Below are 18,202 nucleotides of genomic sequence, written 5' to 3' on the forward strand. Positions count from 1 at the left end.
TTTAAAAATCGTCCACGAGTCAAATCCTTTAGGCGTACTTCCCAACGAAAAATTGAGTGCTCCCAGATATATATTTTGGTAAAAAAGAGATTAGAGAAATCGCTTCTAATGAACCAGCAGGATTGTTTGCTTTTTCATCAAACTAAATCGTTTCAGGCACATTTCAGCACAGAATTTCACCTTTAAAAATTCGCCTATGAAGACAAGCTTATAAGGTTACTCTTCATCGAACAATTTAGTGCTCCCGAAAAGTGTATTTTAGTCAAAAAAGAAATTGATTTTATTGAACCAGCAAGATTTCTTGTTTTTACCTCAAATAAAATCGTTTCAGGCTCATTTTGGGCACAAAACTTCAGATTCAGAAATTGGGACATACAGCAAAGCATATAGGCTTACTTTTCAACGTAAAATCGAGTTCTCCCAAAAATAGCCATTGTTTTTATTGAATCAGCAGCTTATTTTGAGTAAAGAATTTCAGGCTTGAAAATTCTACCATGAAGCAATCCCTATAGGCTCACTTCTCAACACAAATTGTGTGGTTCCAGTAGTAAAATACCTATTTGCAGCTCTCGGGGTAACCCTATTTTGTCTATATGCCCCCTCAAGTAATATAAGAGAAACCAGGTTAACGGAAGCGAGACCAATCCTGAGACAAAGCGACAGCATACTGTAGTTTTTGCACGAAACGGAAATCAATAAAAAAAAAATTTCAACAAAGATTAGTACCTAATTTTAGTTGTCCATCAGTGTAGGGGACATGGGGATCTTTTTTTAGATCAGTGGCTGCAGCCCCCAAATCAGGCAAGATGTATCGAATTTCGGCCCCATTATGGCACTATCATCTTAATGAAGCAAAAATTTTCGGGCTACCCTAAGTGTTTTGCCCATGGCTGCATCACAACCAGTTAAAATTAACCGAAATCTTTTTCATGGAGATCCAAGCATGGAGATTTAATCAATACACATATCTTTGACATATCACGTGTGTCCGGTTCAATATCGAGTTGCGTCACAAGAAAAAGGGCAGTGGCCAAACATTTACTACGTCAAATGATATTTATTCCCCCGGCATTATCAAAGAACGGGGGTATATGTCGTTTATTGTGCTAATAACAACAATTCCATACGTCATTGTGCTTAGTCAGTTGGATGATCAAGAGCAAAGATGGCGGGTGAGGAAGAAACAGAGGAGGAGCGACAAGCAAAAATGTACAGAAGAAATACTAAGCGATTGCGAAGAAATCTGCTTGAAAGGTTTCTCATGGCGATGAAGGAAGATCTGGCAGAATGGCTGTCAAGTCTCACAGACATTGATATGAATGCGATCAACTTTATGAATAAATTAGACAATGGTGTCTTGCTTTGTGAGCATGCGAATTTAGTCCAAAAACATGCCGAAGAATACATCTCAAAATTAGATGTTGAAAATAAAATAAAAATTCCAACATGCAGGGTTTATTATCGGGAAAAGGGTGCTTTCAAAGGTTCTTTCATTGCAAGAGACAACGTTGCGAACTTTATATCATGGTGTAAAGATCTTGGAATTCCAGATGTTGTCTTGTTTGAAACCGAAGATCTTGTGTTACACAAAAACGAGAAAACAGTTGTTTTGACTTTACTTGATGTCGCCAGAAAAGCTGCGAAGTTTGGCGTTAAGCCACCACAGCTCGTTGAACTGGAAGAAGAAATTGATAGAGAAATCGAAGAGGATAAAAAAGACTCCATAAAAAACAAAAACAGGGTGGAGAAAGTATTGGAACTTGAAGAGGAAAACGACCTAGATCAGTTGGTGAGTATGATAGAACGACATGCTAGCAATTTTACATTCCGACACCAGACGACAAAGTGCGATAGATTGTCATGGATAATCTGCCGAAATATTGAATGCCCACTGGCCTAATTGTTGTGAATTAGATAAACGGCGATCCGGTTCTTTCCAGGTCGTATTTAAATACAATAGTATTCACTGGGATTATGTTTTCTAAAAGGTATGAACCCAGTTATAATTCTGTGGTGAAAAATAACTTTGACTAGAATAATAAAATGCCTCCACATGTTTCGTTGTGCCAATATTTGTTTATGAATTATGATGTTTAAAGGGGCGTTTACAGTGTTATTGTTTTACATAATGCAATGAATCTCGTTTAAATTCCTTCGAATCTACCGAGACGGTATTTAATGGCCTTCTTTTCAATCCAGGATTATTAAATTTTTTGTTTGCGTGTTAAACAGAACTCAAACAGATATGCAGCATTCCGAAAGTGGTTTTCATTACTTCCCCTTTCGATAGAATTACCAGTCTATGTTTGTAACCTAGACAAAGTGTCTTTGTCTCTTTCGTACCTAAGAGTACACTTGAGGTGTTCTGGAGGTGTTCATATGTTGTAACTGCAAATTTCTGCTCAGATGCTTATTGAAAAATGTTTTGAAGATAGCTACTTCAGGTCTTATTAACAGAGTTGCCATGATTGCTCTGGCTGCTCCTGGTACATTAAGTTGGAAATAAATCAGGGACTCCAGAACAATTTATGCAACCTCCACCTGCCCTTGAAAAAAAATTGTCAGTTTCTTACATTTTTCTTTTGTTTTGCCTGGAATTTCTGGGTTTTTTAAATTTAACCCAAAGTGATTTGAAAATTTAGATATCTGTAAACATAAATACTTTGCTGAAACACGTTTCCAAATAATTAAGAAATATTTCATTCATGACAAGCAAAAAAGTAGAGGAAAATGAATCATTTGAATGGGCTTTCCTTTGAGCTAAGTGCTGTTTCCCATTGAAAGCTATTTTGTTTTACTCATTTGTTTTGTGAGTCACATGATACATACATTCTCTGTCACCTTCAAATTGCTGCCTCAAAATAAGTGGAATGGGATCTTTTTTAAGAAGGTTTTTTTAGAATTTAAAGGTTTTATCACTTCAAAGGTTCATATAATCTTCTCGCTAACACCTTTGCCCAATTTACTCTCAGTAAGAAATCAAGTGGGATTTCAAGCCTTAAGGTATCTTAAGTTGTAATCTCAAATTTCCTGTTTTCTGTACTGAGCTTTATATTCTAAGCTAATTAGGAATAACATTAATTCTAATTAGACAAATAAGCTTGATACTGAATAAGTAACATTAAAGTGTTGAATGTGATTCTTAATGTATTTATTCATAATTTTGAAGGCTTGAGACTTGATACAAAACCACTAGACACATACTTGGGTCTATTATCAAATTAATCTGGTAAGATGTAATTTAAAATTTTGATTATAAGGTTCTAGAGCAGTAATCTTAAAGTGTTGCAGAAAAGTCTCATGTGGTTTGGTAAACTTAAAAGTGACAGGGCCTCTCCCCTTTAAAAACTATATATTTCTCGAAATCAAAAGTTCCGTAAAATGTTCATGATAAAACATAAAAGCAGGTCTTTAGTCTAATCTAGAATAATGCAATTTAACTGATCTGTTGTGAAAGAGCTGTTGTCTGGTTTTCATTAGATAAAGACACACATCTTCATATCAGTCTAGAATTCAAGCAAAAGATAGCAGGAGATAGCAAAAGAGAACAGGAACCGTTATGAAATCCTTTCAACTTGTGAAATCTTTCGAGGGGAGCGCTTAGGTTTTTTCTCCTTGTATCGAAGTATGGGGTTTATTTATAGCAAAACACCCCAGTGTTTTTATCAAATGTTCTGCTGGCGATGACTGCACGAAAGATCGTATTGAATGAGCACGTGTGTGTGTAGAAAAATCTATGCTTGTAGAAGAATTGATGTAAAGCTTTGTCTAAGAAACAAGGAATTCGATTTGCAATTTCATTTTCTATTTTGAAACCGGCTATCGTAACTGGGCAACCTGGCTTGAGAGACCTTTATACACGGCAAGCCGCTTGAAAAGGAACACACAGCTTTGGGAAATTAATTCGTGTCAGTTCTGTTTGCCTATTAATATTTTATACCTCGCTCGACATGGCACATGGCCTACTTTGTTTCGCACATGTTGAGTGATACGAACGCCCTCAAAATGCTCCTGGATGAGCTCGGATTATCTTAGAAGTCCCCTTGAACTTTTAGCAAGAGTCGTTAGTAACGGACCTTCAAGACACGCTATTATTACGACTTTTTTAAAATCCCGCGGAAGCCTGTTGAATAGCTTTAGCAGAGATTTTGCGTATTTGATTTCATAACATCCTACTGAACGTAAATTGGCTTGAAATAATTTCCTGTACTCGCAACACAGAATCTCTTCCCATAAAGAGTTCACAATAAAGGAACTGTGAGAGGGTCATTTTGTTAACAAACCAAACACCGCTTACTAGTCAGTCATTATATTTTTGTATGAACGCCTTTTTATCACTCAAAACCAACAGTAACAAAATATTTCAAAAGATCACTTTTGCCTGTTGTTGTGTTATGATAATAGTCATATTGCTTTGAATGACTTGACAAAGAATTGGCAAATTAAAATAAATAGTTAAATCCGCACTAAGAGAAAAAACACTGAAGCTAAAAATAACTGACCACTACCGGCATTTGATAAAGAAATTCATGTTACGTGATTAAAACCTGTTTGAGAAAAACTGCCAACCAATTTTCGTCAAGGCATGAAGTTGAGAAGTTATTTCAAATTCCCAACGATTCCGTTGCTTTTAGCACTCTGGTTTGAAATAGTTTAACCGTAGCTAGAACGTTTAAAAATCAGTCTTCTGATTGGAATATTATTGTAGTCTACATTTTACAAACCATCATCCATTGCCCATAATGTAGGTGTCCAGGCATCCAGTCACTGCGAAAGAGGGGGTTGGGTGCTGAGGCTCAGGAGTACTTTTATCCCCTAATTGATATATTTGGAATAAGGATGTGGACAATATTTCGTTTTAAAGTTATTGGAGTTGTTTCACATCTCGATTAGTAAAGGTTTACTTTGTAGGGTCGTTTTATATAGTGATGTGGTTTCTTGAAAGAATTTTACCCTCCTCAGCCAAGTTCAATAAAAGCTCCGCGGACTGTCCAGCCGTCTTTATTGAAACGGCACTTGTTTTTCAGCGTTTTTAAGAGTCCTAACAATTCTAAACATATTTTTGTTTCATGGATTCTCATAAGGTACTGTTGATTCTCGTTCCCGCAGGGCTATCTTTGGAAATTGTTTTCCTCAGGGTTTTTCGAAGTTTCTCTTTGTTCTGACGACTAATTAATCCGCTCAATACAAGATTGTAGATTTTATGATAAAAAGTTCTATTTTGTTATTGCCCAGCCTTGATTTCATTGCAACAACGGCCCCTAGAAATTTACCCAACACCTTGTGTGAGCCTAGTGGATATCACTGTTGCCTCTCGCCCAGTGGGCAGACAAGTACAAGTTCGTGCCCACTGTTCCAACCTCGCGGCATTGAAAGAAAAAATAGATTGAAATCAGGCTAGGGGCCAGAAGGTCCTAGGTACAAAATTAAACTAGGTACAAAAAACAAAACAATTATTTAACGGGCTTTTTTCTCAGATAGAGTTAACCTGCAGTAGAAGCCAAATCGATTTCGAGTAAACATTTTCAAAATCCTGTACGTTCATGAAACCGTTTGCCATTTAATACTAGCCTGTGCCCGAAGTCCCTAACTTTGGCAGCTCATGGCTGCATGGGTACTCTAGCACGCCCAGTGATGGACAAGCGCAACACAAATTTGACGAAGTTCTTGTGAGCAGTGCTAGAGACCCGTTTGTCAGCGCTGAAATACTCGCATCCGGCCTTCTCATGAACTACGGCTATAACTTAAAAAGTATTCAGGGGTGGCGCTAGAGACAAACCTTCGAGGTGCCGAAGTTTATATTCTCCGTAACTGCCGACGCTGGATGTGTCAAATTGCCGACAGAAAAAATATTCGATTTGCCCCATTTAGCAGGCAGGGCCGTCGCGAGGCAAGCCTCGTTGGGGGGGGGGGGGCTGTGTAATGCAAATTTACCTGATTAAAAAATTATTGCCTGAAACTTTTTAGCTGGTGTCACAAACCTCTGCAATACATTTTGTCAATCTAACTCTGTATGATAATGACCGACTTTTCTAATAGTCTTGTCAAATCTCTATATCGGGACGGGCAAAATATATAGTTACTACCTGAGGCGGCACCATGGTTGCCGCCGAAGGGGCAGGAAATTTTCGAATGTTGATGCTTCTAGTTCCCTGGAAAATGCACTCTTTTAGGCAGATTTCACTAAAGCAATCCTCCTAATCCTATTGAAAATTATTGTCTTTTTGCAAAACTTTTTACAGCAGATAAAATCAACAATTTCGCCGTGGTCTTGAAAAATACCAGGTTGTCAGTTACTTTTAAATTTAGATCCCTCTCTCCATCTTAGCATGCCTTATGAATGTTAAGAAAAATCTGGAGCTCATAGTGAATTGCAGTTGATGCTTCTACTGAGAAACTTTAGGAGAAATGGACACGAGGCACAATTTTAATTTTAAAAATTTTAACAATTTTAAAAATAGAGCATTTTTCCAAAATCGTTTGTTGTGGGTGCAAAATTCTCCCTTGCCCCCTCCCCGTCCCCACTTTCCAACCTGTGTCGGAGTCCACGAGATTTTCTCGGCAATTTGTGCCTTGTAAGAAACTTAATGCGCAAATATTGCCTATTGTTGAATATTTCTTCCTATCTATGTTGGAAGAAATTAATCGATGGTTTTCTCTAAACCATTTGTTTGTCGCAAGCTATGCGGTGAACAATGCTATTGAAAAATAGTTGATGAAATAGGACAAAAAGTGCTTTTTGAAAAATTTATTACGCAAAATGTGCTCATGATCAAAATGTTTTCATTGGCAATAATAATGTCTTGAAACGAAAAGAGAATCCCTTAAGAAGAAAATTCATTAAAGACTTTATTTATAACCGAGAGGAGCACGATGGTATTGTGGGTCATGCGAAGGAGCACCATGAAATTAAGTCACAGCTTTCACGGAAGCGACAGGATATAATGACACTATGATAGTAAAACTGCCGAAGAAAAGCCATAAAGAAAACCATAAACCAGCCAGTGCAGTTTTCTCCTCGATTATTTATGTCATTCAAACAACATGTAAACCGGGTGACATCCATCAAGTGCCGACGGTATAGAGAAAGCAAAAATTGATTGCCTGCCGACGGGGGGGCTAACAAAAATTTAGGGGGGGGCTAAAGCCCCCCCTTGCCCCCCCATGCCGCCACTCCTGAAAGTATTGACTCTTTTTTATGAAACTTCAACTTCTTTTTAGGTGCATGATGTTGTGGACACGTGTACCTGTTCATCACAATTCCCCGTTAAAAAACTTGGTGATGGCAAATACAAATTCGGAAATAACAAACAGTTGATTTTCGTAAGGGTAAGTAGCAATTGCCTCTAGCGGCAATTTCTTTTCGTTTTTTTACGAGTTTCAGGCGAATGGATGGAGCAGGTTGAAACTTGGATTTTCTCCACTGTAGGCCTCTACAAAGACAAAGAGGGTACCCATTAGGCCCCCAAATTCACTCATCCCCGTCTAGTTTTGTGGTCCAAAGGTTGATTGATTCATTCATTCATTCCAGGTAGCTTCTACGTGATCCGTAGGTTGCTAACCATTGTCCTCTAACAAACCCTGTCACTACACCTACTTTTCAGGATACCATAGTTCTGGATGTTAACCCACTCTTTAATATCGTCCATCCAAGTCCTTCTTTGCCTACCGCTAGATCTTTTTCCCAAATTCGATATTAAAGAATCGATACTTTTCCCAAATTCGAGTGATTTCAGCAGTGCTAAGTTTTGGCAGTACTGTGGCAAAAATGTCCCCTTCATTGTACCCGTATGATGTACGATAAATTATGGACAGTTTACGTCCGGAAATGCAGAGTGTTCGTCGGACAATTCGAAACTATGTGAATAGACTTGTTACCCCATCTTGTCTGGTTGTTACCCCATGAGTTTATGTCTAGGACAGTCACGACCATAGAGGTCCTTGCCTATAAGCCTTATCTTGGCCATGATAAAACTTTTAGACCAGCAAGACAGTTGTTTATCATTTTCAACGGAACATAGAGAAGCGATTTCAAAAATCCGATATGATAATCCCCTTTCATAGAAAGATTTAGAGAGGATGAAAGTTAAATGACTTGTCGTGTTTCCTTTAAAATGTAAATGCATTGATGTCGTCAAAATGATTGGATTTTCGGATTTAAATCCCTTTTACGAATGGTCGAAATCTGTTTCTCTCGTGTTTTGTTTTCGCTGAATGGCCAGCAGATTTGTCGAACGCTAGGCGGAACTAATAGAACAGACTAAAGACTATCAATGAAATATGATATCTACCATGTATAAGCCGATTTTTGTAAGCTTGTTTGCAAGCCCCAGTCAGAGAATAGAGAGGGGCTCTTTCAGTTCTAGGATGATAGCAAAACAATGGCGTGATATGAAACGTGGCATCATTGCAATCACTCCCATGTAAACACCATGCATTTTTGAGAGGCTGTGATCATAACCATTTTCTGACGAGCTTCGCTTTTGATAATAAACAAAAATCAACCCATATTTGAGCGTAAAGCCCCTTCTTCACGACTCCCAGACTACAAAGTATTTTTTGTGCGCGTGAAATTTTTTCCCGCTAATATTTGGGCGGGAACATAACAGGTTTCAATATTTGGGCGGGAAATAAAAAAATGATAAATCCATGCTCCAACCGCGCGGATTATTCTAAATTCAAGTAAAAGAGCGGACAGGATTTATGGGAAATTTATTCCGTTACCCATACGCATACACAAACTTTTACGCCTTTCCTTACCATTTCCTTGAATCTTCAATCAAAAGTTTCACAAATGCAGCAGAACTGTAGTAGGTAGCCTCTGCAGAACAGGAAACGTTCCGCAACTGTTTTCAAACAAAGAAAAGAAAGAGGGCATCGCATGCAATTTTTCAAGTTAACAGTTGTGGCTATTTTCAAGAAATAATACCGCTAAAATTGCATCAGTTCTCAATGGGAAGCTTTATGGCTAGGTAGTTATTTGATGTGTGTAAAAATCCACTATACTTTTTGCGTAAAAAATTTAACAATTGATTGCCCTTCGAGAAATTGGGTCAATGCTACATATATCCCCAGAAATGTCAGTATTGATCAACCACCTGCCAAAAGTTCCTTTAATGGCACTCCAAGAAACTTTCAAACCCTGACAAAACCCACTGTAAAGATATTTTCTTGTAATAAGAACTTTTTGTGGAACAAATGGAAAATTGGAATGTTTTGAATAGTGTCACACAGCAAGCCATCTTTTTATGTTTATAGGTCGGGTAGAAAGAACAGCCCTCTCAAAGTTTCACTCAGAATCAATGTTTGTTACAGGAAGAAGTATTGGTACCATATTTTTTATCTTTTTGTTTCTTGTCGTCAGGTTATGAGGAATCATGTAATGGTAAGAGTTGGTGGAGGATGGGATACACTGGAGCATTACATTGACAAACATGACCCTTGCCGTCTACATGTTGCTGGTATGATTGTTATTTTGTTGTATTGTTTAATAATCTTTTTTGTATGATACAATTGCACTTTATTTTAAGAAATGAAAATTGTATTTTTAGAATTAGCCTGTAATTGCTGATTTTGTACAGGATTTCATTACCATTTATATGTTTTAATCATTGTAAATATTTGGAAACTAAATTTGCACAAAGAATTGTACACAATTTGTGTAAAATTCTTTGTGCATATTTAGTTTCCAAATATTTCACTCAGTCTTATAGTTTCTTTTATGATTAAAATGAAAGGTATTCAATATTTTGTTTTGATATCAAAATACCAATGGGATTCTTATTTTTTCTGATATGTTACTGTCTTAGGGAAAGTGAACAGGCAAGGCAGAGCTGAGAAAATTCCTGCAAGGAAATTAAGTGCCATGATGGAGGTCAATTCTGACGAGGCTAGCGTTTGTAGTTCAGAGAGTTTTGGAAGTGGGGATGGGAGAATCTTCTCAAGCATAAGTCCAGTATGTATTTGTGTATTTGCTTTAAAATACATAAAATAATTATACTGAAAGTTTTCATTTTACATGGAGTGGACTTAGCCCTGGCCCATGCAAAGTTATGGTCTGCTCTCACGAGTTTTTTTACCTACACGAGAGATGAGATAAAGAGCCATTGTGAGTACAACAAATGAAAGTCTGTTCAGCTAAGGGTTTAAGTTGCTAATGAAAGCATTATGGCTTGACCTTTGACTTTTTGCAGCATTATCCCTTCAGCATTGATAGTCATTTTAACCTCAACTACTTTGTTTACAACCTAAGTATAAAGCCCTGGCAAAACGACTAAACATTTCACACAACTTTTGTTTAGTGGAGTTGAGTGAAGTTTAGCGAGAGTGGCAAAACGTAACTAAACTTTTCACTAAACTTCACTCAACTTTTTGAACTGCGAGCTGTCTATGACGCTGTTGGGTTGTAGGGCATCTTGCATAGGAACTTGCTTTTGGTTTATTTTGTTGCATGTACAAGGGGTGGATAAAAATAAAAATTGGATGAATTGACAGGGAAAAAAAGACTTTTTAGCACATTGGCAACAAAATCGACTGTTGAAGAAGACATAGTGGCATACAACGAGATATTCAAATGTTTCATAAAGGCTTTTTGGATCATGTAGAGGCAGGAAAACCAACAAAAACAGACGAAAACCTTTGGATTTCTACAGCTAGAGCGCCTGCACGATCACAAAACATGTTTAATTGGTGGCAAAACGACTAAACATTTGCTAAACAAAACTAAACAATGCTAAACATTTTTGACCAGGATCAAACTTTGCTCAACAACACTCAAAACGACTGAACAACACTAAACAGGGTGGCAAAACAACTAAACTTTTTGCTAAACTTTTGGCTAAACAAAAGTTGAATGAAATGTTTAGTGAAATGTTTAGTCGTTTTGCCAGGGCTTAAGGATGCATATGAAAAGTCAAAGATAAAGAAATCATTGTGAGAGCCATCCAGTTAGGTCCCACTCACACTACTTTGTTTCATATTTAACAGAGCAAAATATATATCTTTTTGCTCTGTGTTCATACTGCTCCTCAGTGCAAAAAAGGTGAATCTGGAAAGTGGACCAGAATGAAAGAGGAACAAAATTAAGCAATGTTAACACCGCAGATCATTTTGAAAATGCATTTTTTAAAGTCACAATGTGAATATCCATTGTCTTTCACAGTGATTGGAATATAGATATAATATGAACTTAAGTCCTTTTTCAGAACTGATTAAAATAAAAAAGCTTTCTTTGTAAGAGTTGGTTTGAGCTCTCCCTTAATATGCTCTTTTCCCTTTTATTTTGTAATGTAATTGTTTGGGGCCCCCTCACATAAGCTTAATCATGCATACAGTCTGAGACTCTTGTGGAAAATTTCTTCACTTAAAGGCATGGATGTTTAAATGAAGACAAAACGTCTAATATTAGAAACAAAACTCATCCCCAAAGAGAACAGCCACCTTTGTCTCGCAGATCTAAAATTACAACTAAAACCTGTGATTCTGCTATCGGAAAGCATTTACTGGAAAACTCAGATTGTGCAAAAAACTATAATGGCGACATGTTTCGGATTATTGGTAAAGCCTGATCGTCAAACATATCCACAAATGGGAGTATATATTTCCTAGCGTAGAGTTTTCGATCTATGTTCTGACGTTTAAAACTCTGAACAGTGCCAGACGAAAACTTTAGTTTTCTCAAATGTTTGCTTTTTTCAAAACCATTTGAAATGGAGACCTAAATCTAGAAAATAGGAAGTAGCTTAAAAATCACCAAGAATAATTTTATTGAGATTGAGTAAGGTCCAGTTGGTCCTTATTATCAAATGTATTATTGTTATCAAAAGTTGAACTTTGGGTCACCATCAAATGTCAGAAAACATTGCCTGTAGTCACACAGATTGAAATATTCGCAAGGAAACTTTGTCATTAAAAATTATCTATAAAATTTTGACTCGAGTCAAGATTTTAAGTAAAGTGTGTGCTTGCAAATGATTTCTTTGTATTGAAGCTAATTTTTGCATCTGCAAGACATGGTATTATTTGAAGTAAAGTGACAATACCAAATACCGAAAACCCTAGCTGTATTTGCCTTTGCTCTGCTGATTATATTGTAAAGATAAAGCAGTTATGATTCCTGAAGACTTTAACTGTCATCTTTTCTGGCACTTTTTAATTATTGATTTTTGTTTTTGCAGGATTCAGACTTGTCCTCAGAGCTTTCATTAAGTGCTTGCTCATCCCATCGCTCATCTATGCATCAAGACTCTGATGATGAAACTTGCACAATTCAAACCTCAAGGTCAGAACCGCTATCAACAAGACATCCAAAAGATGACAATGATATTGCAATAAGGGAAACAAAATCAGAAACCTTCACCAAATTTAGCAATCGTAAGCTTTCATTAATGGATTACAATCTGAAAGATTCTGATATTTACCTGACAAGGAATCCTGGTGATAGCTGGCTTAGAAAACAGTTGAATGAACGCAAGCTATCCACACACACAAAGGAACAAACAGAAAAGGTACCTGGGGATCCTGAACCAACAGGCAAAGAAAATATGACAGTTGAAAGTATCAAGAAAAAGTATGGTCGACCAGTGAAGCAGAGAAGCCAGAAACGAGGTAACATTATCTCAGAATCATACATATCAATTCTGTCCAGTGGCAGAACTTATGAGAGGGTGTGGCACCCTTGATTTTTTATGACTTAGAAGAAAATTTGATATTTTTTTGGGCAAATAAACTCAGAAAATTCAAGCTCCACATCTGTCCTTATTTTACACCCCCAAATAATTATCATTGACAATTTTGTTGCAGTTAAATGTTTTTTAAATCATATATTTCAGTGGATTTCTTCTTCTTTGCCTTAGACCTTGTTCTGTCAATTCAAGATCGTATCTGAAGTTGAAAGGTCATCCTTTTTATTCAAAATGCAATAAGTTGAAGATATTTAACTCTTAAATTGAATAAAAACTTTTCAATAAAATAAAAATAATTGTAAAGCCCTTATTGGCTTGACTTTATAAAATTTTGTCATGGAACTTTCTCAATGTTTCATTTAGATGGAACATCAACACCAAAGTCAAGGCGAAGAACAGTAACTAATCCCAACCCGGCTAAACAAGAAGAGCATGAAAAAGTGCCTAGGCTTCAGCCAAGAAATCATCCACAGTATCGTTCATGGGATCAGACTGTTGTTGCAGTGAAGCGCAGGAAAGACACTGTTAAAGGTGGGTTTTTATATAACCTCTCTGTTTGTCTACATAGTGTCAATTTTATATTTGGATGAAAATATTCTTTTATATATGCCATAGTATTTTGTGTGTTTATCTATGGAGCTGCCAAACCAAATAACTTTGGACGCTAACAATAATGACAATTGTTACAGAAAACTGCTGAGAGATACCAAATCTGAAAACCGAATATCCTCAAAAAATGATGTTGCTATGAATTAGAATTATATGTATCAATCAAATAAAACGTTATATAGTACAGGCCTTACTGGGAGTAAATTAGCACAAGTGTGGCATTTCGCACCCCTAAGCTGTTTTAGGCGTGTGATGGAATGATATTGGTGTTTTGTCTTATTTCTACAAATGTTTAATTATATAGTATATGGAGCCTTCAAAAACCCCCATCCTTAAGTCATTTATTCAGTTTGCACACAACCTTAGCAATAAAATCTCTGGTGGCAAAACGATTAAAGAAGGGAAGGATATTGTCAGAGATCTTTACTAAATTTGATGCTGAAAGTATTTTAGATGCAGTTACTGGCAATCCCTCTTGCCACCAACCATGGTTGCAGTCTCCATGAAACCCTTGAAAAAAGTAAAAATTTTGACCCCAACTTTCAATCGTGTCTCATCAAAAGGTATATGAAAACAGTTTTGAAAATGGTACAATTTGAAAACGGCACGATTTGAAAATGGCACAAAACGTTTCATTACAAACGCTTGAAACAGAACAATTCTATTGTAGATTTCCCTCTCTTTGAATCCAAAGCGCTATCTTTCTGTCTCCAAGTGTAATAATAATAATAATAATTATAATATTACCTTTTTTACTGTTAGTTTGACAATAGTGTGAACACTAATGAACACTGACATGAAGCAATTTAAGAGATTGCATTATTGAAAATATTGACTGCAAGCGTTACAGGCGCATTGATTTTCGAAATAACAATCTTTAATAAAAACTGTCAATTGACTTTTTTGGATGATTTTATTTCATTTGCACGAGAATTCCAAATCTTTGGACACAAAAACCCTTGAAATATGAAAACGATACAACATTGAATAATTTGTGGAAGAACGGGACAACCTCATCGGACAAATATGCCTTATTGCGCAAAGGTGTTTTAGAAACATGTGAATGCTAACACAGGTCTATGATAAAAAAATTGTTCTGTCCTGACTACTACTAGCCCTGATGCTAGTCATTTGGTCTGTGTTTAAGTGAATTCAAGTGTCGTCACAACAGCTTTTCAAAATGATCAAGTTGACCCAGTATAGTGGACAAGCACATCAAAATAAAAAACACAAAACAATTTCTTGAGGTTTTGTCACCTTATTAGTTTCCAGCGTTCATTATTTGGACCCCTTCGGAAAATCATCCTTGCCAACCAAAAAAATTATAATATGCCCTTTTTTATCTTGGGGGCACAAAAATTCTCTTCCTGGGTCGGATTCTGGCCCGCAGGCTGTAAGGTGCCCACCCCTGGTCTACTAGGACATTGTCATTGAATGTTAATGAATTGCTTCTTAGAAGACTAATAATAATGTCTAAATGACTGTTCACTACTATGTTTAAGTCTATGTAAACAAGGACATGGAACTGGACATTCAAGATTCTGGTTTTTTTGTATTGAAAGTTTGAAGTAAACAGGAGACTTTATACACAAGTTATTGTTATCCAGTCTGTGATATTCATTACAAATGGAATAGCATTCTTGTTTCAATGACATTTCAGCATAAAAATTACAACAAAATATTTTTACAACAGTGAATTTTTATTATTTTTATTTTCATATAAAGGAATGGGGCAGTCTTCTGAAGCCGATGGAGCAAAACGAGGAAGCAGTCAAGATATATCCAAACAAGGCATCACTTCAGGAATACCTAGGCTGGTTATGACACCACAAAGACCATCATTTTACAAATCATATACCCTTGATGTAGCTTCCCTGAATTCTAGAGGGGTACGAAGAAGAGGATCTGATGCCTCTATGAATCCACAACCAATGCAAAGAGAAACTTCAACAGACAGCATTTCAAGACATAGAAATTCAAAACTTCCTGTGCCTACATTTCACAAAACAGTCCAAAAAATCAGCTCTGTCTCTAAAATGCAAAATATTGGTACAGGTGACAAACCTATGAGATCAAGAAACCCTGTTTCAAGATCATCATCAACAAAGTCAAGTAAGTAAATTTAAACAGGACCTAATTTTTCAATCTATTTGAAATGAAATAAAATCTAACTGCATATTTTTGTTCTTGTAATATTTCTGCCTGATTTTTAATACTGATTTTGCTCCAAATTTCATGAGCTTTAATAAAGTAATTCACTCAATGATGAAATAGTGTGGGCAGAAACATATAAAAAAGTTCATATTGATGTGTACTTCCAATCACACCTTGTTATTTCATTTTTGTGTGTTTTGTATTAGGAGCAATGCTAGATGATTTGGGAAAAATTTATATTGAAAATTTTTTAATGAATGAGAAAAATGTTTTGTAGAAAGCAGACAGATCTTTTGTTTATATGTCTTTTAGGGTTTAAGGAAATTCAATCTGCAATGTTAAAGAAATCATTCCTATATTTAAAGACCTAGGTGTATGGCACATCAACATCACCAAAAATTTCAACTGTTTGATAATCATGACAAAATACTTTCAGCACGGTCATATGATTTTTTACTTGTTTTATTCTTATTTCAGATGGAGGCACACCTGTTAGGAAAAATGGTCTTACATGAGCCAAAGATTCTGCAGATTGAGATTTTTCATATTGGTAAAAAGTTGTGTTGTCATGTGATAATGATCTTCTTGTTTCAAGGGAGTGTAATTATTTACTTTAGTCATTTTTCAGAGTGGTATTACAAAATTTCTGTTTTAAAAAGTTCAAGCTCTGTGTCATTGTTTTATCTCCATGAAAGCTTGTTAGAAACTGTATCTCAGTATGGTTCAAAGTTAATGAAAAGTAGTTTTACTCTAATCTCAATTATCAAAATTTTATCTAACACTTATCAAATGTCTGTATACTAGTTCCATCAAGCCCCACAAAAGAAATTTTTCCTTGATTGGTCTGTCAGACTCTGTCATGTGATCAAACTGTTATGGGCTCACTAGAATTTGATAAAAGGTATTCTGAAACTATGGCAATAACAGATATGTTTTTGTGTTTTAGGCTCTATTCAATTAATTAGTGTTTATGTCATCTTTTTGCTTGAGTCTTAATCAAAGTACCAATTAGAATATTAGTGTATTATTCTATTTTAAGTTGTGTTTTAAGTTGAGTTTAAGTAGCTTCAAAAAGTTTATTTTTATTTTGAAAATATGTATGTTAAAATAGTAAAGAGATTGGAAAATTTATTTGTAATTTGTAGTTTAGTGTCAATTTATTGTGTTTAATATAGATTTGATTTATTTCAGTTATTTTTCATATTAAAAGTAAAATTATGTTAAAGAATCAATAAGAAATTACAAAAGGTTTAGCCTGATTCTTTCTAAAATTTAAGATAGATTTATTAAGTTGCATTGACATTCTATGTAAAAAGTAAGTAAGCAAGAGCAAGTAACTGAATTAAAAACACATAGTAAATAACTGATGAATATGTGGCAGAGTTTTTGTAGTTTGACAAATTAATGTTTTGCATAATAAGGAAAAGATTTTTGGATATATTCTCAAAGACTACAAGTAAGGTTATAGACATAGTTATTAAGGGACAAATAAATCACTTAAGGAATAAGTCAAGGGATTTGCATATCATAAGGGATCTGTTAGAGATCTGAAACAGTAGCATTGTACAGCCTATAGCTTTCTAGTAACCAAGGAAGAGAAAAATCTTGTATTAGTTATACAAATAAGTTATGTTAGTTGATAAATTTGTTTAAAGAGAATAGTTTTTGCTATGTTTCCACAACACATTATTTTTTATTAAGTAAAATAGTTATAACAAGTAGTAATTACTTCATTTTAGAGAGTCCTTAAGTAAATTTATTTATTTTAGAATATTCTGAAACATTGAATGATTCTGAGAAGAAACAATATATGACTTTTTCTGTCCTTCTTGAATCTGCTTTTGCAAAATTAGCCAAACGTATTTACTTGACATCGGCAAGTTTTGATGTTTCAATGTAAATTTTCCTTTCAAGCAACTTTGGAAGTTTAGTAAAAGCTTTGTTGGCTCTTCTACTAACGACTTGTGTAGATTATAAATATATATTATATAATTTCTCACCTCAATGTCTGCAGATGCAAAAAGTTAGGACAGCTTGTTTTCTTTTCCAAAAACCCAAATAATCCTTTAACTACCTACACAACTATATAAAAACAGCACAATAAATGAGATTAACTAAAAGCGAATTGAAACGCTTGGCTACAAAGCGAATGTGAATACAATAGGAATATTAGTTGTTGTGCGTAACTGCAAATATATGGCTGAATATATGGTTGATTAAGTGCGAATAAAATGTCGTTATATAAGTTATATTTATTATAAGTTATATAATTAATATATAAGTTATATATATATTAATTTCGAAAATCTCGAAAGAGAAACCTTTTTTTTAATTTCTTGACCAGTTGATGGTATCCCCCATTCATTTTCTCCAGCCAGTTTTTTTGGAAATGAAGAAGTAAAGCAAAGAATATCGATATCTTTTGTTGTTATTTTCATGTTTGCATCTAGGTGCCAAAGTCTTAGGGAGAACCTTCCATTATTGACATCATATCAAGAAGCCAGGTACAACGAACACGACCATCAAGCTTCAATAACAAATCTATATGTTTTTATAAATTATTCTTATGAAAACAAATTTTGAACAAAACAAAGTTGACGAACCTTTTACCTTTTCAATCGAGTTATAATCTCATAATCAAGCTGCAATCTTTTGCACCGGCCGGTGACATTCCCTTTAACTCTTAACCTGACACTGTTTCGATTCTTGAATTTCCCGCCAAAAAGAAACCATTATCAACAACATCTAAAAGGCTT

At 35.3% G+C, this 18,202-nt stretch overlaps 1 protein-coding gene across 1 annotated transcript; it reads left to right on the forward strand.

Annotated features, from left to right (window-relative positions):
- Window positions 1-1,125: 1,125 nt before the first annotated feature.
- On the forward strand, window positions 1,126-17,253 carry LOC135683329 (uncharacterized). Its single transcript, XM_065198554.2, has 8 exons — window positions 1,126-1,789; window positions 7,222-7,329; window positions 9,365-9,461; window positions 9,810-9,955; window positions 12,177-12,606; window positions 13,047-13,214; window positions 15,018-15,404; window positions 15,924-17,253. The coding sequence occupies exons 1-8, from the start codon at window positions 1,166-1,168 to the stop codon at window positions 15,959-15,961; spliced, it is 1,998 nt and encodes a 665-aa protein (XP_065054626.2). The 5' UTR covers window positions 1,126-1,165; the 3' UTR covers window positions 15,962-17,253.
- Window positions 17,254-18,202: the final 949 nt, after the last annotated feature.

Source organism: Rhopilema esculentum, chromosome 7 (genome assembly GCF_057945365.1).
Source record: "Rhopilema esculentum isolate cy_ngs chromosome 7, ASM5794536v1, whole genome shotgun sequence".
Taxonomy (NCBI): domain Eukaryota; kingdom Metazoa; phylum Cnidaria; class Scyphozoa; order Rhizostomeae; family Rhizostomatidae; genus Rhopilema; species Rhopilema esculentum.

Excerpts from the sequence above, each read along its gene's own strand:
- LOC135683329 (XM_065198554.2), top strand. The coding sequence starts at position 1,166 with ATGGCGGGTGAGGAAGAAACAGAGGAGGAGCGACAAGCAAAAATGTAC. Across the intron at positions 7,330-9,364 it reads AACAGTTGATTTTCGTAAGG|GTTATGAGGAATCATGTAAT; the intron begins GTAAGTAGCAAT and ends TCTTGTCGTCAG. Across the intron at positions 15,405-15,923 it reads ATCATCATCAACAAAGTCAA|ATGGAGGCACACCTGTTAGG; the intron begins GTAAGTAAATTT and ends TTCTTATTTCAG.